The 26,179-nt window shown below is 35.2% G+C and overlaps 1 protein-coding gene across 1 annotated transcript; it reads right to left on the bottom strand.

Annotated features, from left to right (window-relative positions):
* Window positions 1–19,455: 19,455 nt before the first annotated feature.
* LOC11439252 (subtilisin-like protease SBT4.3) lies at window positions 19,456–21,933 on the bottom strand. The gene is made up of 2 exons (XM_003619453.3): window positions 21,582–21,933; window positions 19,456–21,255 (listed from the first exon to the last, which is right to left on the bottom strand). The coding sequence occupies exons 1-2, from the start codon at window positions 21,931–21,933 to the stop codon at window positions 19,529–19,531; spliced, it is 2,079 nt and encodes a 692-aa protein (XP_003619501.3). The 3' UTR covers window positions 19,456–19,528.
* Between the last annotated feature and the right edge of the window lie 4,246 nt (window positions 21,934–26,179).

Below are 26,179 nucleotides of genomic sequence, written 5' to 3'. Positions count from 1 at the left end.
GAATGCAGGACGACAAATGTGATTTGACTGGAATGAGAAACAATAACGGGATACCCTAATTCGTTGAAGAAAAAGGGGTCCGAATCTGCTAGGGGAATGTAGTTTCACCGGGGAAAATGATTGTCTACTATCGTATTGATAGCTTAACAGAGACGATTGATATTTTTACCTAACTATCGATGAGATAGCTTAACAAAGGTAAGAATGAAAGAAAAACCATCGTCTAACTACCGTTGAAATGATAGCTTAACAAAGACAAATGATACTTTTACCTAACTATCGATGAGATAGCTTAACAAAGGTAAGAATGAGAGAAAAACCATCGTCTAACTATCGTTGAAATGATAGCTTAACAAAGACAAATGATACTTTTACCTAACTATCGATGAGATAGCTTAACAAAGGTAAGAATGAGAGAAAAACCATCGTCTAACTATCGTTGAAATGATAGCTTAACAAAGACAAATGATACTTTTACCTAACTATCGATGAGATAGCTTAACAAAGGTAAGAATGAGAGAAAAACCATCATCTAACTATCGTTGAAATGATAGCTTAACAAAGACAAATGATACTTTTACCTAACTATCGATGAGATAGCTTAACAAAGGTAAGAATGAGAGAAAAATCATCGTCTAACTATCGTTGAAATGATAGCTTAACAAAGACAAATGATACTTTTACCTAACTATCGATGAGATAGCTTAACAAAGGTAAGAATGAGAGAAAAACCATCGTCTAACTATCGTTGAAATGATAGCTTAGCAAACACGAATGATACTTTTACCTAACTATCGATGAGATAGCTTAACAAAGGTAAGAATGAAAGAAAAACCATCGTCTAACTACCGTTGAAATGATAGCTTAACAAAGACAAATGATACTTTTACCTAACTATCGATGAGATAGCTTAACAAAAGGTAAGAATGAGAGAAAAACCATCGTCTAACTACCGTTGAAATGATAGCTTAACAAAGACAAATGATACTTTTACCTAACTATCGATGAGATAGCTTAACAAAGGTAAGAATGAAAGAAAAACCATCGTCTAACTATCGTTGAAATGATAGCTTAACAAAGACAAATGATACTTTTACCTAACTATCGATGAGATAGCTTAACAAAGGTAAGAATGAAAGGACAACTTGGTCAGTCACACTGGGGATGACACTATTGAGAGTTGAAATTGAAGTTTGATTAGTGTCATGACTAGCACGGCTTCACGCCGGGGATGACACTTTGACAAAAGAAGGTAAATGGAAGAGGCTTATTTGTAGAAACTTGCGGCTTGACACAATGGTAAGTTAAGACTGAACCGAAGAGACACGACCGAATCGAGATTCTAGACGACTGATGCAATTATGTGTGAATTGATGTTGTGCATATGATGTGTACGTATAAACGTACGAATATGTGAAAATATTGATGAATGCATGATTGTATGAATGTATGGATGTGTGCATGTATGAATATACAAATATGCAACTGCATGAATGTATAGACTGTATATGACAGGTGACTCGATGAAACGAGACAAGACAGGCAAGATGGGAGGTGGACTGACATCGCAGTACAAACACTCGGCAAACTTCCTTGGAGATGATACTATTGTGAACAAATCGAGCCATTGACGATGTAAGAAACTAGCACAAGGTAACAATTGATGCCTCCTGGGGGTAAGCCCATTGTTGATAAAAAGTTTGGAAGAAAGTCGTCGTTTGTAAACCGGCATAGAGTATTCTTCCATTGGTATGCTTCAGCAGTCGCTTTTTTTTTTATTTATTTTTTTAAAAAAATCTCTAACTTTTTCCTGGACCGTCCTTTCAGATTTTCAGTCCACCGGGATTATATTCCTTTTTTGTGCCCCTAATTTTTGCCTGGACCGCCCTTTCGAGTTTTTCAGTCCACCGGAACGCTCTCTATTGCTTAAGCCGCCTTTTCAGGTTTTCAACTTAGCGAGCTTTGATTTTTTTGCATTTTTTTTTTGTATTTTTCGACTGTGACAGCATCTTGCTCAAAGTAGAGGTCCTTTCCGTAGTGCCTAGCCATGTTTCTCTTCCGGAGTGCAACCGTTCTCGAGGCGAATGTTGATGTACGCTTCACCTACTAACGAGTTCAAAGAGAGTGTGTTTGTTGTGCACACTTTTCAAAAGATGTAAAACAAGTTTTGTATTTTTGTAAATTTTTGCTTTAAGTACTGCCATAAAAAATAGAAGGAATCATGCAAATAGAATAAATGAGAGTTCCAAATAAATGGGCACAGGCTCAAATTTTGATGAATTGAGTGGTGACCTGCCAAGGGCATGGACCCATAGATTTTTGAAAATTTTTGGAAAAATGGTAAATGTAATGGGAAGGGTACATTGAACACAAATACCACTATTCTCCCTAACAACTTTGAATGCCCCTGTTCCGAGTCTTTGATCTGCAGATGCTTCATATCGGAGGTCTTTTGATAGATGGATGCCCCAAGTGGATTATGCCCGACCGGATGCAGTTACTTTGTCTTTTGATCCTTAACTTTTGCATAGATCGCCTTTTCGGGTTTGCGGTCTATCAGGATAATCTTTTTTTTCATGTCTCTAACTTTTGCCTGGACCGCCCTTTTGGGTTTTCAGTCAACCGAGACGCTCATTTTTTCCTAAGCCGCCTTTTCAGGTTTGCGACTTATCGAGCTTTTATATTTGACAGAGTATTTCTTGACTACACCGGCATTCATAGGAAGTGCAAGTTTGTCACCATCCATAGTTGTAAAAGTCATTGCACATGAACCTTCATAGTTAGGCGTCCCAAGTCTCTTTCTTGAATTTTGCGGGGACGAACCTTTTTGTTGGAAGTTTATTTCAACCTCTTTTGACATGGTTGTACAAGGTCGTCATGAATTTTAAGTTCAATCAAGCTTGGACTTCGGCAAAACTCCTATTGTCGGGACTTCGACCTCCACAGGAAGCACGACCTTTATGTTATATACTTGAGGGAAGGAGGGGGTTGCCCCTGTTGAAGTGTGTACTACCAGACAATGCTCATGAAGTGCAAGTGGTAGCATCTCGTGCCAGTCTTTGTAAATGAAAGCAATCTTTTGGACAATCTTCTTTGATATTTTGTTTGCAGCTTTGACGGCTAAGATGCCCCAGTGGGCGAGAGATCTTACTGGGAGTCTCTTCATTCTCCTCTTCCTTATCTTCGGTCACAGAGAACTCAAAGTTGGGAGAGAGTACATGGTTATTATGTTCAACGGGTTTATTAATGCATGATTTGATTATTGATTTTGACAAGTAAGTACAAGTTATGATTATGCAGATATTTGAAAATGATTATTATTTTTTTTTTTTTGGTTTTTTGTATTACCATTTTTCAGAAAAAGCACAAAATAAAATAAAGTCGGCATCAAAACGACCTTTTTATTAATGATGACCAATACTTAAAGCAAAAAGCCCTACACAAGATCACTTTCATCTCGGGCGGGACGAAAGGATTTTTTTGAAAAGCGAAAAGCAACAAACAAACATTAATTGAACAAAAAGTAGCGGAAGGAACGTCAATATTGTTGTTACCTCTTCACGAATGCTCGTGGATTTCTTGTTCAAACTGATACGTTCTCTTTTTTGTTTGCACGAGTGTTGTAGGTGCGAGTTGACTTTGGACGAGGACAGTTGGGACACCTTTGAGATGGATTGACCTTTAGTAGAAAAGACACAGAGTAAGACTCGGACTTGAAATTATGAATGCAAAATGATGCATGCTATGCTTATGCAAAAATAGACACATTTTTTGAAGGACTTGTCAAAGTCATTGTAAACTTGATAAGGAACATTGTTTTATTTGAAAATTGTGAAAATGTTGCAATTGGTTCCCTTTTCAAAAGTAAGAACGAAACCAAGGAAAAGTTCTTAACAAAAGCTAAAGCTTAGTTAAGATTTTTGAAGTTGTATTTTTTGGTGTTCCTTCTTATAAGGACCATATCTTTGATGTTTACAAGAACTTATCTAAGTCCTTCGATATTAGTGAGAAAAAGTTTTTATGAATGAATGCATGTATGCATGTTTATGCTAAAGAACATGGAATGTATGGTGAGGTTAAGTCCACAATGTTGGAGCTTAAGGGTAACATCGCCATTTGGTAAGGACTATGGTTTCAAATTGCACTTGTAACAAGGGTTCTACCAAGTTCCCAAAGTCATTAACCACTTCTGAATATTTATCGGGTGACGGGAGTACTCCCATTCCAATTAACATCCGTCGGAAAGTCTCGTTTGGGTGTAGTATCGCGTATCAACTAATTCAAGAGTACTCTTGATTAGTCACCGCACTACGTCCTAAAAGGCCAAGATGGGTTAAAGGTGACTAAAGGTCCTCAACTTCAATGGTCCCTTGAAAATAGCATGCCAAACATGAGTACTCACGTTGACAACATATACTTCCAAGATCCCTCCGTTGAGTGGGGTTATCACATGTGCCAATACCGAAGAGTACTCTTGGCATGGAACTATGATTATACCACCGTCCTATCTTAGATCTCTCTCAAGCTCGGGTGTAGAACTTATCTCACCACTCACGTTAAGAAAAAGAAAGAAGAGGGAGAACATATATACACGTATTTCCATCCTTTATTTTTGTTTTTGTTTTAAGCAAGTTATAGCACAAAGAATTAAATAAAGCCAAGTTAGGCTCAACCCTCTTAGGGGGGTCCCCAGTGAAGTCGCCATTTTTGTCGCGTCATTTTTCGGAGATCAAGGCTATTTGATTAGCTTTTGACTCGCTAATTATTTCACGACTGAACATTTTATTTTTTAAGAAAAAGGTGAAAAAAGTTCAAAACACCCCATATTGAGAGATTTAGGGTTCGGGGGTTGGTTATATTTAGGGAAGGTATTAGCAACCTAAATATTCGTAGTACTCTACGAGAACCTCTTGATTTTATTTAATTAATGTGCTATAACTTGCTTATTATTTTTGAAAAGAAGGAATTAAACTCATAAAAATAAAGACCTAATTATCTACATTTTTTATTGATTTGGAAGGACATGGTCCTCTGCCTACGTACCCGTGAGGGATCAAAACCTCGTAGTTCGGGGTAGAAAATGACGTTTGATTGGTTTTTATGTTTTTTATTAGTTTTGAAAAAGGTTTTAAAATGAAAAGCCAAGTGGCAAATAAGTATTTGTTTGTGTTTTTTAATATTGAAAAAAGAGACTTTAAGTAAAGTTAAATTGATTGAAGTTTGATTAAGAAAAGAAAATAAAAATGCGGTCACTTGATTTGGATCAAGGTTTATTATGAAAATATTTTTGTGATTTTGATTATTTGCATGTTTTTTGTTGTTTTTTGGAATATTAAATAAAAATTAAACTAACGGAGCAATAAAAATAAAAGCGCGTGGATTTTTGTAGTGACGTTGGATCACCACTTTTGTACCCTGATTTTGGACCTAAAAATACTCGTTCAAATTTCTTTTCTAACACTGATACTTGTCAATTTGCTGTTATTTTACTCTGAATCTTTGCTCTCTTTTCATCTGCATACTTTACTATTTCTGTCTCAAAGTACGTTCAAGCTCGATTTTCTTGCATAAAATTATTCAAAGTGTTTTTCTTGCATTACAAGTCATTTAAGAATTCTCAGAAACATCTCATTACTTTTCTTGCACTTTATTTCAAAAAATCATACAAAAGGGTATTTTGGTCATTTCCTGTAGTGGAACCCATCTTAGTCTCTGTGTTTGCCTCTGAGTCTTTTCAACTTGTCTGTACAAATCACTGTTGAGTCTTTGTTTAAAAAGTCATTTCAAAAATTGCATCTAAGTCAGTTTGAGTCAGTTTAGTCCCTAGGGGCATTTTGGTCTTTTCCTGTCAAAATTTCGGCAGGGAGGTATTTTAAAATACCTCATGTCAGTAATTGGTTCGTTTTAGTCCTTTTGTTGATTTTATTTTTGGTTTCACTTTACGTTTTGTCCAATTTACCAATTTTAGTCCAATTTTATTTTTTATTGCATTTTAGTCCCCGAAACAGTTTCTAAAATTGCATTTTAGTCCAAAACATTTAAAAATTTCATTTCAGTCCATTTGTTTTATTATTGCAGTTTAGTCCTTTTAGTTTCCTTTTTTTGCAGAAAAGCCCTAAGAGTCCAAGTCCAGATGGCAGTGTCCCATTGGGTCTCAAGCACACTTGGCAGCCTATAAAAGGTGCAATTACTGTACAAGTCAGAATCAGATCCATTAATCACACGCCACATCACAAACACTTTCCAACTTTCTCTTTCTGCTCTCAAAGATCAAAACTCAACAGTTTCCAGAAATCACGAAGAACACCAAGAACACTCAAACCCTAACCGTTTCCAAATTCCACCAGAATCATCACAAATCAACACAAATCATCACAAATCAATACAAATCATCACAAATCAACACAAACATCACAAATCAGTGCAAATCAACAAAGAATCAACAAGATCTCTCGCGATTCTCAGAGATCCAATACGGAATCCTCATCACCGAATCAGCCTCTTCGCAATACAAGTGTGAATCCATCACTATTAGGTGACGGACTCAAGCACGATCACGAAGGATCCGAAAGCTTGAGAAGAAGAGGAAAAGAAGCAGATTCGAACCAGCGAAGAAGATGAAGAAAGAAAACCAGTGAAATAACCGATTTATTTTCGGTTCTCAAGCCAAATCAACAACAAAAGCCAGATCAAATTTCCAGAAAAATCTTCATCAAGAACCTCCGAATCAAAAAACTCAGGTAAAACCTAAATCTCTTTTTTCTTTCTCAAAAACCATCAATAAGGACGAATCAATGTAGATCTTCAAAGTTTCAAAGAGTTTCTCTCAAAAAAACAAAAAAAATCAAAAGTACTTTCAAAACCGTAACACAAAAATGTAGATCTACATCGATTCAAAGCTTGTATGCAATTTCTGGTGTTAGATTCGTGTTTAGAATGAAGAGACGAATGGAAAGGAACAAAAAATTTTGAGTTCTGGAAACTAGGTCACCGGAATGTTCTTAGCCTCGCCGGAGAAGATGAAGTTTCCGGCGGACCTTCAAGGTCTCCGCCGTCACTTCATCCTCATCGGTGGTGAGTTCTAGAGAGAGATGAGAAGGTTAGAGAGAGAACGAGCTAGAGAGAGAAAGGGAAGTGTAAAATGAAAAAACTGGCGCTGCCATGCTTATATAAGCCAGTGAACCGGACCGGTCCAATCCCCTTCGTTCCTGGCCGTTGGATCTAGGGTTTCCGTCCCTGGATCAATCCAACGCTCCTTGTGAATCCGGATCTTTTGTTTGGTTTGGGCTTTGCTTTTTTTCGTTTTTTTTGCTATTTTCCTGCTATCTGCACCCTGCTTTTTTGCTAATTGAACCTCTGTGTGCTTAATCTTTTCTCTAAAAAATCCAAAAAAATTGTTATATGTTTCTTAACACATTTTAATACCTTTGTGATATTTTTCAATGGTTAAAAAATGATAAAAATGTGTGTGTTATTTTTTTTTTTCTTGATTAATTTTGTGTTTGATCTAAGTTTGTGTATTTTTGTGGTATATTTTCTCATAAAATGTTGGCATGTGATGTGGATGATTGGTGTGTAATTTCATGGTGAATATGTTGCTGATCATGTGTATGTCTTGCTGATTGTGGATGTAGGTTTTCATGTCTTTCTTGTTTTGCAAGCAATGTGTGTTTTTATCAAGAAATAAAGTGCAAAATATCTTTAAAAAATGTGTCATGATTCTTGGCTTGAATGTGTCCTATTTGTTCCCACATTATAGCTCAAAATCAAACCCCTTTAACATTGCTATAATGAGGGGATTATAGGTCATATGCATGTCTAAGTGTCATAACCAATTTTAGGTATATTTTGCCATTTTATTTCATTTCATTACTTTTTTTTCTCTCTTGCTATTCTATTCAATTTTGTTTACCTTTCTACTATTTTTATGCCTTATGATACTAACCATTTCATCTCACATTTCATTCATCCCATAGTTTTAGCATCATTTTTTTTATTCATTTCTACATCAATTGGGTTTGTAATAATTTTAGATAGATTAGTTCTTTTTTTAAATTCCTTGCAAGACCATAGCATGTATTTAGGACTCAATGTAAAGGACTATGGACACTATAAGGGATGTACACCGACACAAGCACCGACACGCACACACGTTGCATGATTACCGTTTAGATGTATGTTTAGGAAACGCGATTTTTAGACAAATGTCAATTTTCAAAAAAAATAATAAACCAATTCCATCACTCAAATTTTTCCAAACAAACCTTGGAGTCAAAACTCCATTGAATTTTTTCCTTTACTTTCTTAATCAAATCCAAACGAATCCTAATTCCTACTTAGACTTTTTTAATAACAATTGGACCAACCATTCACCATTTTCTTCTCTTATGCCTTTAAGGCCTCTTCCTTTTCTTCAAAACCATTTTCCAACAAAAACTAAAATCAACCAAACACACAAAAAGCATTTTTTGAGAGAGAACTACATGGAGTTTGATCCCTTAAATGGGTATGTAGGCATGAGGTCAAAACCTCTCCAAGTCCACTAAAATAAAACCTCAAACACTTTCTCCCCCCATTCTTAACATAAATAAATTTCCTTTTTCATAAATAGCATTAAAAATAAAGCGTAGACATAAACTAAGAAAACGGCTCCTATAGAGTACTATAGTCACCGCGGGTGCCTAACACCTTCCCGTAGTGAAAACGACCCCCGAACTTAGAATCTAAGGGTTTTTTCTCAATTTTGCCCTTCCCAAGAAAAAAATAGAGAATATCAAAGATTGAAAGGTTCAAGCCTAATTAATGACTTGACACCCGAAAATCGCGATAACAGAAATTGCGACTTCACTGGGGAAACTTTTAGCGGGTCACGCCTAGTTTTCCTTAGTTTATATTTATGCTTTGTTTTATTGCTTACATATGTGAATACTTGTTTATCTTCATTTGACGTGTGGGGTGAGAATATCAAAAGTCCTATACTCGAGCTGAGTGAACTTATGATTAGGTAGAGATATAATCGACAATTCGATCCGAGGGTTGCCTCGTGTATTGAGTTATGCGATCAATCTCACATAGCTGAGGCATTTTGGAAGTAATATTGCCTCGTGTATTGCAAGAAAATAAAAGAAATTGACAACCGAAGGGGCAAAAATTACCGAAGGGACTTATTCCGAAGGGACAGAAAAAAGAGGGAGAAGAAAAGAATAGCTCGTCAACACAAGCTAAAGAGGGAGAAGAGAGAAAAGTTCTTTGACAACTCAAGAGAACTTTTGGTGTGTGAAATTGTGTGGAATGAGGGCTCTATTTATAGGTGAGGAGTTTGATGAAAAAAGGAAAATTGGTTTAATGGAAATGATGGACAATTATGTGAATTTTGAAAAAGGAATGTTAAAGTTGACACTTTGATTTGAATTTTTTTTTTGACCTTCGGCATTTTATTTTTGGACCTATTGACACTTTGTTTTTTTGGACACTAATTAATTAAAAAGAAATAAAATAAAAATAAAATAAATCTAATACGAAATAAAAATAAAAACAAATTAAACTAAATTATGTAAAGAAAAATAAAATTAAAAGATGGAAAATAAAAATTATTAAATATAAAAAAAGTAACTTATCTTAAAATTAAAATTAATAAAGATGGAAAGAAAATAAAAAAGAGAAAAGAGGGTCCAACTCGAAATCAAAAAATGAGGTATTTTAAAATACCTCCCTGCCGAATTTTTTTACTGAAAAATCAGAGATCAATCAGAGTCGAGTGACATGTGCCAGTGGGGCCTTAGGTCAAAAATTTGGGTATGACAGGACATGATCAGCACTAAACAATTTGGGGTGCAGGGTGAGAGGAGACTCCCTTTTCTCAGGAATATCAGTAACAGTTAAAAGACTGGGGTGTTGTTGCAACATAATCCCACATAATAGGGTAGGGAATTCTATGGGACACTTCATAGCATCTTTTTTAGCATGCTTGACAGTCTGTTCAAACATATATTGTCCTAGGTTCATTTTAGTGCCAACAAAATAGATAAACTTTCCCAAACCTATAGCAATGTATGAGGAATGTGTGGTTGGAACCTAGTTCACACCACCTATCCGGTTGAGAATGGCATATTTAACTGAGATTTTTCCAAAAGAATCTTACCGTTCTTGGGCCAAACTTTTACTTGGTTAGCAGTGATTTCCTTACAGACTTGATCTTCAGTTGCCTTTAGTTTTGCAACATTTGCCTCATTGATTCCTAGAAATTTTTTGATAACTTTTGGAGAGAAGTTGACACATTCTCCTCGGACAGATACCTTCTGATAGTCCTGACTCATAGGATTATCACATTCTTCAGAAATATTCACCAAGAATTCTTTTACTAATTTCTTATAACAATCACCTAGATTGCATACAGTTTTCAGCAGACCTGCTTCTTTGATCATATTCATTACATCAATCATCTTTACCGCCTCCTTTCCTAATTATCTTTCTAAGGCTAACCTCCTATGGAAAATGAATTTCCATCTTTATGCATTCTCAGGTAAGTGAAATGACACCTTATCAATTGGAACATTTTCAACAGTCTGTAAAGCCTTCCTCCAATCAGACTTTCTTGAAGTAGAAGGAACAATGTCAGAGACATCATTCTTAAAGTCATAATCAGACTCACTAGAAGAGACATCCTTCCTCTTTCTTGTCCTTCCAACGATAGTTTTCACCTTTACATTGCTCCAACCTTTCTTTGGTCCCATGCAATCATTCTTTGTCCTGGTTTTAAGGGTTTCCACAACAGAGGAAACTGGCTTCCCCTTTTCACTTCTTAGTCTTTTTACAATACTCCTATCAATCCTTCTGCCAAGTGGAATGTCATCTGAGTCAGTCTCATCCACATTGACCACATTCTCTTATTCTTTTTCAACATTCTCTTCTATCTTCGGTTCAGACCCACCTTTGGTCTGTTCACCTTCAGTGTGTTTCATTTCTTTAGGAGAAGATTTTTCAGAAGAGTTTTCATGATCAGAATCCATATTGAGATCTTCATTAGTGGTCGCTGTAGTGTTATCCTGTATGGCCTGTTGGTCCAAGAGGTTCCAACATTAGGTCCAACATTCTTTAGGGTTGCAGTCTTTTTAGGATATAGATGAACAGAGTTATCCTCCATAATTTCATTATCAGGATTAGGGTCATCTAAATACATATTTTCAGAACTGTCTATAGCATTGTTTAGGTCTTCCAACCTAAGTTTTTTGCTAGATTCAGACACAACAAATGATATGGTTTCATTAGGAATACCTTTATTAGCAACATAAGTTGCAACATTTGAAGCATTATATAGATTTTCTTTGACATTAGCATCCTTGAGATCTTCCACCGATTTTCAATAACATGGTTCAATCACAGTGGATATAAAAGGATTTTCCTTTTCGTACAGATCTGCCATACTCAATGGTGTCCTTGATTCATCCCTTTTTGTTTTAGGACCAGTTTTCTTCTTTGAAGCAAACTTTGTTGCCATTTTCCTCTTGGATTTTGGGGATGAAACCGTTTTTATGGGTTCAATCATCTTGCGATTGGAGGTAACTGAACTTGGTTGGTCAGCGGGATTCTTCTCCTTGGAGACAGAGACTTCAGTCTTGAACTTCATGGTGATGTGAAGTTGTTGAAACCGACCAGTGAAGGAAAGAAGTTGTTGATTTTTGGTTGTGAGAATATGAAAGTGACTAATCTTTGGGGGTTCAGAGAGGACCAACCAGTTTTTAGGGTTTGAAGTCAGATGATTGTGTTTACTTGAATTTTAGGTGAGCGTTATAAGAAAATCTCCTGAATTTGCGAGCACAAATAAAAAAGGACAAACACAAAAAGATGTGGCACCCCTGTTATACAATAACTGTTGTAACTCCTTAACCTTATCATCCTGTGAAATACCTAATTTGCCCTCATGATTATTAAATGTCTTTATATCAAACATTCCTTCACAAGAACTTACAAACCGGTCTTCAAGCATCCATCCTTTTCTTGTAAGATTAGAAGAGTGAAGTTGAGGCCCAATCAGATTATTTATCATAAGTGATTCCATTCTTGACACCTTTTTATGCTTATCCATTCTATCACACAGAAACAGATCAAGTATTTCAGAGTTTTGTTTATATTTCAACATTGTCTGCAACATTTTGGTTTGTTGAACATTTTCACCTTTCAGTTGTGGAATCCACTCATAGAAATTTTAACAAGTTTTGATGCCTCTCATCATAACTTCTCCATTTTCCTTGGTCACAAGACATTCAGAATTTTTAAAGTTCACATTCATTCCATGTTCATAGAGCTGACTTATACTGATCAAATTAGAGGTTAGACCTCTCACCAATAGAACATTATCAAGTTGTGATGATTCAACATTGATCAATTTTCCAGAACCAATGATCTTACCTTTTGTTCCATTACCAAATATGATATAGTTGTTGGCACATAGTTTCTCAATATTGAGAAGATCGTTGAGTGTTTAGAGAAAAACCCTATCCCATTTGGTTTCCCTTTGATCTGTCCTTCCAGAATCTCATCAAGAACATCAGCCCCTATAGTCATCAGTTTTACTTGCTTCATAAGATTACTAAGTTGAGAATTCAGCAACCTTACCTCACTATTAAGTTTAGAGATTTTTTCTAGGTAACCAATCCTTTCCTCCTCCGATTTATTGGTGATATTTTTCTGCACCTCAAGCTGTTTGCTTGTGTCAGAGTTTATGTCATTCAACCTTTTATAAAAGACAATCAACTAATCATAATCTAAATCTTCACTGCCAGATTCATCATCAACAATAATTCTACCAGTCAATGCTGCAACATGTTTGGTGGATTCCCTCTCTCCATCTCCTTCAGAATCATCATCATCTGACCAGAAAACAGTGAAGCTTTTCTTCTGTTTCTTTAGAAAATTTGCACATTCTGTTCTAATATGCCCATACCCTTCACATTCATGGCATTGAACACCTTTGTATTCAGAATTCTCTTCATCAAATCTTGTCATCTTCTCTTTACTTGGTTGATTGTCAAAGTTGACTCTGCTGTTCCGAACATTTGAAATGGACCTTTTGTCAAGTTGATTGAAAATCTTATTGAACTGTCTTCTAAGCAGAGCTAGTGACTCTGACATATCTCCACCATCGTCATGAATTCCTTGAGTTTCATCTGACTCAACAGTAGATACAAAAGCAATTCCCTTGCCCTTTTTGTCAGTCTTGCTGTTAACAATTATTTCAAAATTTTGCAAAGACCCTATTAACTCATCAACCTTTAAACTAGATATGTTCTGAGCCTCCTCAATAGCAAGGACCTTCATGTCAAATCTCTTGGGTAGAGATCTGAGAATCTTCCTCACAAGTTTTTCATCAGAGATTTTCTCTATAAGAGACTCAAAAGAATTTGCAATATCTAGAATATTCAAGTGGTAGTCCTGAATGCTCTCATCTTTCAACATTTTCAGATTCTCAAATTTAGTAGTAAGAAGTTGAATTTTAGCACTTTTTACCTTGTTAGTGCCTTCATGTGCCGTTTTGAGAATCTCCCAAGCATCCTTGGCCATAGTGCATTGTTTGATCAGTCTGAACATGTTCTTGTCAACACCATTGAATAGGGCATTCAAAGATTTGGAGTTATCAAGAGCCAATTCATCTTCAGCAGCAGTCCATTTTTCTTTTGGCTTCAAAACATCATTTTTGTTACCATCAACATCAAGTGCCACTGGATGTTCCCAACCTTTCAGAACTGCCTTCCATGTTTTGCTGTCAATAGATTTGAGAAAAGCACTCATGCAAGACTTCCAGTAATCATAGTTTGAACCGTCCAACAAAGGCGGTCTTTTTACAAATTCACCTTCCTTGTCCATAACGCTAGAATTAAACTTCCCTGGAGTTCACCCTAAAACAGGCAGGGTACCTGCTCTGATGCCAAATGGAATTCTAGCACACTTGTTTTAATATGTTCTGTATGATGTTACAACGTTTGTAATATTACGATTAATGTTTCAACATCATGCGATAACAGAAATAAACAAGTGTAGTCCTTATTCAATAGCTCTCATCAAATTCCTTGTTTACATTATATGACCTAGGACCTACCCTATAGACTTCAACTTCTGAACTCCTAGATCTAGATCCCATCTCACTATCCTAATGCTCAGTCACAGCCCTTGTGACCTATCAGACCTAAACCAAAACAAAGATAGAAGTTACCTTCCAACACAAACAACTAGCACCTTGTTTCACAACTTCGGTGTAGTACAAAGAGTAATCAATACTGACAAACAGTCCTAACATGTATCACAAACGGTACAAGGGCTGAATACATGAAGACTCAAACCCTAAAAATCTAAACTTTTAGAATGACAGCTTGAATGAACAATTAGGTCTTGAAGTCTTCCTTATATACTGAAGCAGCTTGGGCTAAAAATTCGTTGGGCTTCAGTAAAATGCAGTTCGGTTCAGCTTAATCTGCAAAACAATAATCAGAAACAAATCTGGAAAGTCCTAAAATGTCGGAAAATGTATAGGATCGTTCAAAACAATAATAAATATTTTCTATAATGTAAAATACACTTTAGAAATATTCCACAACTCTTTCTTATAGAAGATATGCGCGTTGCTTGATCAATAAGTTAAGGAAATATTGTTTCCTTAAGCAATAAAGGTCGTGCGCACAAAAAGGCGAGAATTCAGGCACACTGAACCGTGCCAAGATGTTGGAGCATCGTATCCAACATCTTCCAGAGATGCCTAAACACATGTTGAATCTTTGGTTCCAACTTACAGAACAAGGATATTTGTTTTAGCAGCAACGCAGCCAATACAAATACGCAACACATAGGATAAATACAATTAACCTATAAGAGAAACTATTAAGCAAAACGAGAGAGGTAAGAGAAGATTTCCAAGGAAGGATCAATACGCATTTGAATCTTCCAAGAAAACTTTACCTACTATCAAAATATACTTACTCCCTTGTTAGAGTGCTTCAATGATAATGAAGATTGAGAGGTCACTCTTTATCAACCAACATGAAAAGATAATGGAGAGGTTAGATATTTAAAGTCTTCGAATGCGTGTTCATCAAACTTTTGATCATGATGTCCTTAAGAATTAAGGAGCTTATACTGGAGTACGAGAAAATAAGGAATACCATAGTTGATTTGTGAGATTTAAGATGCGCTTAGAAGTATGAAAGTGAGAAAAAGGAGCACTTCTTATTTTCGGTGTTGTAACACCCCGATTTTTAATATTAGTTTATTAATATTATTTTTAGAAAATATTAGTATTACTGTTAGTATTATTATATGTTTTTAGGTATTATTAATTTAAATATTCATATTTATTGGAAGAATAGGTAATGAGAAAGTAGATGGGTTGGTTAGTCGTTTAAAGAGTGACAGAAAATAATATTTAGAAAGAAAATAGAGTTTTTTTTGTAGAGAAAATAAGAAATTAGAGTGCGAACGGGAGGATCAGTAAAATTGGGAAGAAAAGTTGTGTAGTTAGTGAGATGAGTAGTACTTTAATGATTTAAGTAGAGGGGAGTGTGAATAGCACGACGGTGTAGTTACATAAATAATAGTATCAAAATATAGAGGTGCAGATAGTAATCTGAAAAGATTAGTAACAAATCTAGAGGACATATAGTAATCTAAAAAGATTGGTAACAAACTCAATTAGAGCTTATAAATAGAGAAAATAATTAGAGAAGAAGGGTTACCTAGAAAGAGAGAAATAGAGCGGCAAAAGAAAAACTAGGGTTGTGGAGAAAAGAGTCAAGCAGGCACACCGAGAAGAATCTAGAGAGAAATTTCATCGTAGAAATTCATCAAATTCTCCGAACTAGAGGTAAGGGGGAGTTTCGATACACTATAACTATAAGGGTTGTATGAACATATGGACAGTGAAAGGTTGTTAATTTTATTGTTTTCTTATTCCCTTTGATGAATCTATGATTGAATTGTGTTCTTTTGTGCTGCTATAATTATATTTTGACATTTTAATAGTTATACTTGAATTTTGTGTGCTGCCCATCCTTTATAACTATCTGCTTTAATTTTGAATATGGATCAGTAAGAGCTTGTGATCGGTTTTAGCACATCAATTTGTCTGCGTGAACCTTCGTAGTTTTCAATAACAGAATTCAATTTTTAATTCGAAAAACATTATCTAGCTATTATTTGTTTTATTCATATTCATTTGGACTAGAGACTTCAATGAGATTATATATATATATATATGAATTACGTGACCTTTATGAATTGTTTCGATTTACGTGATCTTTGTTATTTACAGGATATTGTATTTGATTAGTGGTATTCAATGGCTCTACTCATATGTATATATTTTAGGACTAGAATTGTGATACTAGATATCATGTTAAACTATGGTAGAATCGTGAATCCCCGTGAGCTTAGTTCAGTTGGTAGGGATATTGCATATTATATGTAGGGGTCGGGGTTCGAACCCCGGACACTCCACTTCTCCACAATTTAATTGTGAGAGCTCTAGCCACTAGGCTACTTGACCAAAAAAAAAAAAAAGAATCGTGATATTGAATATAACAGGATTTAAAATTATAAATTGAATTGATGAGGTATTATATGATGAGCAAAGATGAATGATTTAAAGATGTGTTATATAAAGATGTAAAAAAAGAATCGTGATATTGAATATAACAGGATTTAAAATTATAAATTGAATTGATGAGGTATTATATGATGAGCAAAGATGAATGATTTAAAGATGTGTTATATAAAGATGTGTTATTTGAAAATGTGTGATTTAAAGATGTGTATTTGCCGAGTCATTTAAAGATGTGCATTTATTGAGCCATTACTTGGTGTTCATGCATTCGTAGTCAGTCCAATTTAGAGATGTATTTAAAGATGGGGTATAAATCAGTAACATAACTCATATCCAAAACCGGTACCACATGCATATAGAGTCGAGTTAGAGACATTGCATACATAAGTGTAGGTCTATTTGAAGATGTGTAATTTAAAGATGTGATATTTTAAGATGTGTACCTATTTAAAGATGTGATATTCAATGAGACATGGTACCTTTAGAGACACGCGGTAGTTTCTTATGTAGAAAATTTATCTCATCATGAAGACTAGGGCAAATCTCACAACTAGCAAAGTCCATCCAATTATGATACTTGGGTAACTTTGTTTTAGGTGACTCAATTGTGGGACTTACAATTTTCTCATTAACAAGTAAAGCATGCTCATCTCTTAAACTTTCAAATGCTTCCTTAAGTTTAGAAATTTTGGTTTCTAATTTCAAAATAGTTTTCTTTTGAGCCATTAGTTTCTCAAAAGCATTTAGAGATTCGGCATGCATTTCTTTAATAGAATCTTGTAAGTCCTTATAATTGGGTTTAAAATTGGAGTAAGAATCAAAGTCGTTGAAGATTACCTTATTTTTAGCTTTCTTCATTTGACCCATGAAGCATCGGTCGTCTTCATCCTTGTTTTCGGTGTCACTAGTATTGGAGTTAACTTCATCTTCTTCCCAAACAATGTAGGCCTTTCTTCCTCTTGAGTTTTGATTGAATCTGGATCTCCTTCTTTCTTTAGCAAAATCCCAAACAATGTAGGCCTTTATTTTTTTGATTATTAAATAAAGCCTAAAATTAACGTAAGAATAAAATAAACGCGAAGAATTTCCGTAGTGACGTTGGATCACTACGGAAACCCTTTTTCTAACCTAATTCTTTTTTCATTTTTTTTATATATTAAAAACATAATAAATAAATAAATAAATAAAGACATATGCTTGGTTCTTCTCATTTATAGCTACATTTGACCTAAATATATTCTAAATCTATGCAAATAAAATAAATGACAAAATTAAAAAATGCAGAATGATGATAATAAACTATAAAAATAAAAATGCAAAATAAATAAGAAATGCCTGTCGCGGCTAGGGTTTCTCTCTTCCCTCTTCCCCTCTTTCTTTTTCCACGTTCATCAATATTGACTCCCTAACCTCAATGTTTTCCTATTTATATTCGAACCGGCCACTCGTTGCAATCCTTTTTCTCTTCAGCCCACTATCCTCTTACTACATTCCTCCTTCATTTATTTAAAACTTATATTCTACACCTCCTGACTATATTATTTTTATTTAATTTCTCCCGTCATTTAAATTAAATTATGACAATACTCTTCAATCATCATCATATTCTATTTTCTCAATTAATAAAATAACACTCAAACAAAAGCAACATCATTTCCTTAAAAAAAAAAAAGCAAAAGCTACATCATTACTATTATCAACCAAAACTTCACCTTTAAACGTCATGGAATTAATTAAAATAGAAAATTGGGATGTTACACCATGCACATATCAAAAGTGTACATGCTCATGACAGAGCCCACAAGGCTAGTTAATTTACCCTGCGCATGTTAAAAAGTGCCCTTGCGATGCAATTTCCGATTGTTTTTCAAGCTGGATATGGTGAAAAAAGCCCACCATTCTTAACTTAGTATAAGAAAATTTCTCCCATGTAAAAAGTTTTCAGAATTTAAAAAAAATTTGGGAAAAACCTTTTAATTTCGAAACAAAAAATCTGAAGATAAATTTTCTATTTTTGAAAAATATTATCTAATTTTTGTTTTTTTAATCACGAAAAATATTTTCCAAAAATTCCTTTTTTTTTTTTTGTAAAAAAAATACGAAATTTTGTTTTAATATCGAAATATATTTTCTAATTTTTTTTTTAAATCTTAATTTTGAAAAAAAAAACACTCTGAATTGTATTTTCTAATTTTTTTGATTTTTCGAAATTTTAGAAAATTAATTTCCAAATTTTTTATATTGTTTTTTTATTTTAAAGTTATTATAAATTAGAAACCAATTGGAATTATAATCAATATAGAAAATTAATAATTACACAGTCAACATGCCACATAATCAAAAAATGCTGATCCAACACGCCACATAAGCATAATAAACCGAAAAATAACCTATACTACATAGTAAAACATTATTAACCCTTAATAATATAAACTAAAGAGAAAAGTAAACAAAAGACCACATACATGCATATGTTTGTGTGTATGTGTTGTTATGGCCATGTAAGATGTTAGTGAAATCCAAGAGAGGAGATGATGATTATCAAAGATAGCTATACAAACGAGAAAGTTCATATTACACTGAACTGAAACAAATTGTTACGTTTCTACTACTGATCTATTTCTCTTAAACGGAAAAAGAAAAAAAACTTTCTTGTTTCCTGAATCCCTTGAGTGAGCACGTTTAGTTTTATAAATGTTTTCCTACCGATTATTTTGTAAAATTTTATTGTTAACTAATATCAAATTTGTTCAAGAGAGACGTTGTAAACGAGTTATTATATCATCACCTTCCACAATTTTTTTTTTGTTTCATGTGTATTGAATTTGGGATTATTATGAAATCGACATGAACACAAATAACTATAAAGATACAAAATATCATGATTTATTCGAGACTCAATAATCATATATTTGACTACCATAACAATAACATGGTTTATTATATTCTCTGCACAATGATTGGACTCTTCACATTGTGGGTTTCATCTGACCAAATAAGTGATGAGGAACACACAGTTTGATTTGATTTTGCTTCCCCAAAAACTGTGACAACAAATGATTGTTTCTCGTTTAATGATCTGAATGAGAGAATTTTTGGTTCGACACTAATCTTGACTTTTGGATTATGATGGATAAGAGTAGCTTTGTAGGTTGAGTTGTGAAAGCCAACATTAGTGACTGTTCTATGAATCTTGACATTGAAATGCCTATGTACAAGAAATACCATTGCAGGATAGTTTATATCTTTCACCAAGGATCTTTTGGATGCATCATGGCAACTTGAATCATCTCCACTAATTTGTTTAATTTGGTTAGTATCATAACCATAATTACAAAGCATTTGCACATAATCCTCCTTAGTGATGTCATAAACAAGTCCAGGGTTAAGGGCTTGTTGTGGATTGATATTCCCAGATCCATAAGCAAACTCTCCAGCCAAATCATCATAAGGACCTTTCACTAGGTTAGCGGTTGTCATGATGGCAGATTTGATAGCTGCAGGTGACCAATTTGGATGAAATGATTTCACATATGCAGCAACTCCAGCAACATGCGGACATGACATAGAGGTTCCAGATTCTATGTTGTATTTAACACGTCTTTTGTCACTATTACCATAATCCACTGAGGGTAGACCTAAAGGTGACCAAGCAGCAAGGATATCAACTCCTGGGGCACTTATATCTGGTTTCATAATTTCAGGAATGACAGGATTTGGGCCGCGAGAAGAGAAATCTACAATTCTAGGAGCATTGTTGTCATGGAAGATCTCACTCTTCAAAATTTCAGCTACTGGATATTTAGTGGAATTTGTGTAGGATTGAACATGAACAAATTCATTTGATCCTAAGTAAATGGAAGGCTTTGGAGTGACTGGAGGAGCATCAAGATTATTCTTTGTAGCTTTAATAATTGAACCAAATGCACCATTCTGATCAGCAAAAATTTCATCGCCTCCTTTTCCACACAAAACAATCTTACCATTCACCATATTTTTGTCCATGCAATCATACATTTCATGCGATGCATTTCCTCTAGCCGGGCAAGAATAAACTATTGGAAATTTTGTGCCATTTGAAGGGAAGGTATTAATTGACTTACCAATTAAAGTCTTTCCATTTCCAAGAACGAGCTTATCAATAAATTGACGATCTATGGTAGTTGCAGCAACACTAACTAACCAAGGTGCTCCACTTAAAACACTACTTGGGGTCGGGCCATCGTTTCCTACAGAGTGCGTTGTGAGTATACCTTTCTCCATGGCATGAAAAGAACCAATGGCAATAACATCTTGTAGAAAATCGGGGGCGCGTGGGGGACCAGCAGAGATAGTGATGATGTCAACTCCATCAGCAATGGCATCATCAAATGCAGCTAATATAGAGTCAGAAATGCACTTAACACTCGATATACATACTTTGTATACAGCAATTCTTGAAGATGGGACTCCACCTCTTGCAGTGCCTTTTGCAAGACCATAAAAGCTGACATCATTCACCTGACTTCCACCTGCTGTTGATGCTGTATGGGATCCATGACCCAAAACGTCTCTTGCACTCTTATCTTTATCATCATAAAATCGTGCCCCGATGATCTTGTTGTTGCAACTGAAATTAGTGCCGCCTGCACAAACTCCCCTCCACTTTTTTGGAATAGGACCAAGACCTGATCAATCATAAAAAATAAAAATAAAAATAAAAAAATTAAATTAACAAAATTGTCATCTATAGTTTGTTACTACAATCTTCTATTCATATTCAATTTTCTACCTACAATATAAACAACAATATTTCTTAGTGTCCTAAGATACTCATGAAGAACACCGTTTATAAATAGATCTACGTAATAATCACAAATTAATCTACCTGATTTGCTACGTATCATTTTGAATGGAGGCATGATTTTGTACATGACAATAATTATTAAGAAAAATAACTACATATGATAATTAGAAGATATACACTATTTGATTTCGACGTGTGTGGGTGTACCTTTATCATTAAAACTTTCAGATTCTGGCCAAATTCCGCTATCTATGACACCAATCACCAAATCACTCTCAACAACTTTATCTCTTTTAATTGATTGAGGAATTCCAAGAAAGTCCCACGACCTTGTGGTTTGAAGGTGAAACTCCTGACTTGGAAAAACAGAGACAACGCCTCTCATGCCAGCAAGTTTTTCCCTTTGCTGGTCGTTGAGTATGGCGGCAAAGCCATTGAAACTTCGACTGTAACTTCGTACTAAGTGGGTGTCTATGTTGTTTCCATCAATAACTTGTTTCAATAAATTAAGATGGTGAGATGTTGGGGAATATGGTACTTCCTTAGGAAGTGAGCCCATGTATACAATGTGAAGTTTACAGCTTTCTTCACTATTTGCAATGGCATCACACATCAAAAAAATTATTGATGTCCAAACAAAAAACAATAAGAATAAAAAAATAATATTATATTTGGCCATTGTTTGTATTTGTGAAATGGTGAATATGTAGCTAAAAGCTAAACTTGTATTTATAAACACAAGTAAATTAATATAGATGGAAATCGTTTCAATATATTAAAAAAAAATTGTAAAATAACTATTTTACAATTAAATTTAAAAATAATATTTATAAAATCTATTAATTATATCATAACATATGATTATAAAATAATATTTTTCATAGAATATGTTGACTGGTAATTATAAAATTATTTAAAAAAATTATTACATTTATTTATATTCTATAAAATAAATGTTAATATTTTACATAAGGTATTATAATACAATATTGGATACTAAGTAATTAAATTTGATTTCCTCATCAATTCAGTCAAAATAAAGATTAAAATACATACTTGTCTTAGTAAATTTTTATTTTTAGTAATTCAGTCAACGTATTCTAAAAATAATAAACAATAAAAAATTAATTCAGTCAAGATAAGATTATTGTAAATAATTTTTCTTCAAAAAAATCCAATTTTTTTCTAAAATTGCTCATAATTATTGATACCCTAATAGGAAGTTATATCAAGGTTTTACTTGATAACAAATATAAAATATATATATATATATATATATATATATATATATATATATATATATATATATTCTTGATCGGTCAAAGACCTTAGGCCCTATTGCTTAAGCCCAATAACAAACACAGCCCAAATACTGCATTTGGGAAATTACTCGCAACACACCCCCTCTCAGCGAGGGGGATGCTCGGAGCATACGGGACCTGTTCAAACGAACAGTAAGGGTCACCACCATGGCTCCCGCGAATCTCTGCCTGGTGATTACACTTCCTACGAATTCGTAGCCGTCGGGCACACGTGTGCCTTACAACGGCTCTGCAGCCATCCGCCTCTATATAAAGGGGACTCTTTGCAGTCCCCAAGGGTAGAATCTGCTTCCACTCTTAACCCCTGCATTCTAAATCTCTAAACTGACTTCAAAGTCGGAGTGTCTATAGGTACACCCCCCCCACCCCCCCCCCCCCCCCCCGCCATTTGTTCAAGTGCAAAGGAGCCTTTCTCCACCACAAAAACCATCGCCTTAAAGAGCGTCGACAGTCACCTTCTGATCAGATACGATCAGTGGCGCCGTCTATGAGAAAATTATAAGCTATACCCTTTTTTTATATGAAAATCCAAAGCTTTCTCTTCAAAAATACCATGACTGCTAACAGTGCCAATTCACCCATGAGAAGTGAGATTTATGCCCTTCAGCGTGATGGACACACATCCACACCTTCTCCCGTAGTTACACCTAGAGAAGGACAACTTCAAATGGAAATTCCCTTGCAAGATAGGCCTTTGTTGGGTCCCCCACGACCTAGCGAAACTTCCGAGAAAAAAACGTCGATGGATGCCTTCGTCAGCAATCTAATCCGCATGGTTCAAGGACAGACGTCGTTAATCGAGGAACAGAACCGCCGCCTAGCAGATATGGAACAAGCTCTCATTCAAAAACAAGCAATTACGTCCATGAGAACTCCTTTCCCGACCCATGACAAAGGGGGATGGAGCCCTCGCCCATCCAGATCTAGTTCTCCCCCGCATTCCATCAGCATGAGATCTCCAAGTCGCAACCGAAGATCACCCAGAAGGAGGTCTCCACGACAGTCTCCTCCAAGGAGGTCACCACCAAGGCGCCACAGACGCTCCTGGTCCACCACCATTTCCGAATATAACTGTGACGCTCGAAGCGATCGTAGCGCATACGGTCCCTTCACACAACACATCCGGAGGTCCAAATCCCTCGCATATTAGAAAACTGACCTCAAATGGATTCCTATGACGGAACAACGGATCCTGATGAGCGCATAAGGAACATTGAAGTTGTTCTCACCTACAGATCGGTGCGAGGCGCCGTAAAATGCAAACTCTTTGTCACTATGTTGAGGCGAGGAGTTGTAACCGTGTTCAAGAACTTAAGGAGAAACTCTATCGATTCATGGAGCGACCTCTGTTACGAGTTCACCGCCCATTAAACCGCTTTGGTTATCCAACCTAAAACAGTGGTGTCCGTTGTAACGCCCTAGTATTATTTTATTTCATTTTGAATTATGTGGAGTCTCAAATGTGATTTTATATGATTTTTGGTGATTTATGTGATGTGTGCATTTTATTATATAGTTTAATATAATAATAATTAAAATAAGTGGAAATTAATATTATTTTAGAAATTAGGGAGTTAATTAGAATTTAATAAAATTAAGGGAGTTTAATGTAATAGGGGGAGTTATAGTTTTGGGGAGTTAGGAAAAGGAATAGTCAGAAAACAGTTTCACGTACAACAGACAAGTTTTGGGAAAAGGGAGAGGAAGAGCAAGAGCTAGAGAGGAGAGCCTAGAAATCGATCCTTGCTGTCTAATTTTCTGCAAAACTAAGGTTAGGGTGAGACTATCTCTCAATAATCATAATCTATAATTTCTGAAATTGACCTAATTGAATAGTTTTGGAAAATAAGATGAAAGTTAGGGTTTGATGATGATTCTGATGGAATGAGTAAAGATGATGTTAGTTTCTTGGAATTTAATGTTAAGAACGAAATCTTAATCCATGTTGTTGCTGTAATCCATGAATTGATTGAATTTTGGATGAATTGTATGAATTGATGAAATATTGTGTGATGGTGGAATGATTCTATAATTGTTGTTGTTGATGGCTGAATTGTGTTTCTTTGTAATGCCTAGTTGTATATAGGACCTGTAAACATCTGTTGGAAAACATTTTGGGTGATCAGGGGATTAAAATGGGGTTTTTGGAGTGAGAAGAGGTCTGAAACCGTAGGTTTTGCACTGCCCAGACGAGTGGTCGCTTAAGCGAAGCATCCGTCGCTTAAGCGAGCATTCAAGCAAGCTGCCCAGAATGCGATTTTACCCGTTCGCTTAAGCGAACCGTGAGCGAACTGGTAAGCGAAAATTAAGTTTGGTTCTGCCAAGATTTCGCTTAAGCGAATGGTAAGCGACCTTGTGAGCGAAAAACCATTTTCATTCTGTCCAAAGTTCGCTCAAGCGAACCGTGAGCGACCCGTAAGCGAACTGAACCCAGAACCTACTGTAAGCTGGTCGCTTAAGCGAACTAGCCGTCGCTTAAGCGAAGTGAACCTTAATCAGCCTTTTCTGAACTGTTGCTTAGTGCATGAGGGGACTTCTTGAGCGTTCTTTAACTTCCTCTTTAACTAATATAACCCTGGTGTAGGTGACCAAATCCTATTTAAACTAGCCAGTGATTGGATTGATTGGTGTTAGTGAATGTCGGAGATGATTGATGTATGTGCATAATTATAAATAATTGTGTAAGTCTGGATTGTTTGAGTTGTGGAGTAGTAAGTCATATGATACATATGTAGTGGTCGAGTTGTATGTAGATATACACAGGTGGGGTAGTTGCATAAACATCAAAGTGGGAGAGCTTCGGCTCTGGAACGCCTTGTCGTTCAAAGCAGTGGAACACTAGTTGTTCAAAGCGGTGTGGAGCGGTGAGGACTTAGGTCCTGCTGAGAATGCTTTAACCATTCGACAGTGGTGTGGGTCATGGCCCTGAATTATGGTACCACATGCATAGTTGCATTTATTGAGGAGTATTAAAGGGGGGGTGTCATGTCATATCATGAGTTGCATTGTTGATTGAATTCTATATTTGAATGATTGATGTCGATTATGAAATACCTATGCTTATTGAATAATCATTGATGTTGTAAGGTGCTAGATTTTCAATTGATGTTATTATATTTTATTTTTATTGATTGAGAATCTCACCCCTTCTGCTTGGAAATGTTGCCCTTCCTATGGGTAACTTGCAGGTGATCCTGAGTAGTAGGTGGTGGCTCAAAGTGTCTAGGGCTCTGATACGTGGGATGGGATTTTATTGTTTTCTTTCATTCTATGTATCAAATTTTGGTTAATGTTGTTGTAGCCCTATGGTTGATGAATTATTCTGGTTGAGGCTTTTTATGCCGAGATATTATTTTGGAGGTTTAAACAGTTGTTGACGTTTCGTTGATAATATTCCGCTGCATATTAAATGATGATTTCATTGGATGTTTAATAAATAGATTTTTATATTTTATTTCAGAAATTTGAAAGTGTGGTGTGACA

The sequence above is a fragment of the Medicago truncatula genome, chromosome 6 (assembly GCF_003473485.1).
Source record: "Medicago truncatula cultivar Jemalong A17 chromosome 6, MtrunA17r5.0-ANR, whole genome shotgun sequence".
NCBI classification, from domain to species: domain Eukaryota; kingdom Viridiplantae; phylum Streptophyta; class Magnoliopsida; order Fabales; family Fabaceae; genus Medicago; species Medicago truncatula.
The sequence above is the reverse complement of the archived record's forward strand: the minus strand, read 5'-3'. Positions and strand labels throughout refer to the sequence as shown.

Coding starts and splice junctions, on each gene's coding strand:
- LOC11439252 (XM_003619453.3), bottom strand. CDS start 21,933: ATGGGCTCACTTCCTAAGGAAGTACCATATTCCCCAACATCTCACCAT. Junction 21,256..21,581: donor TGAAAGTTTTAATGATAAAG/GTACACCCACAC, acceptor ATGATTGATCAG/GTCTTGGTCCTATTCCAAAA.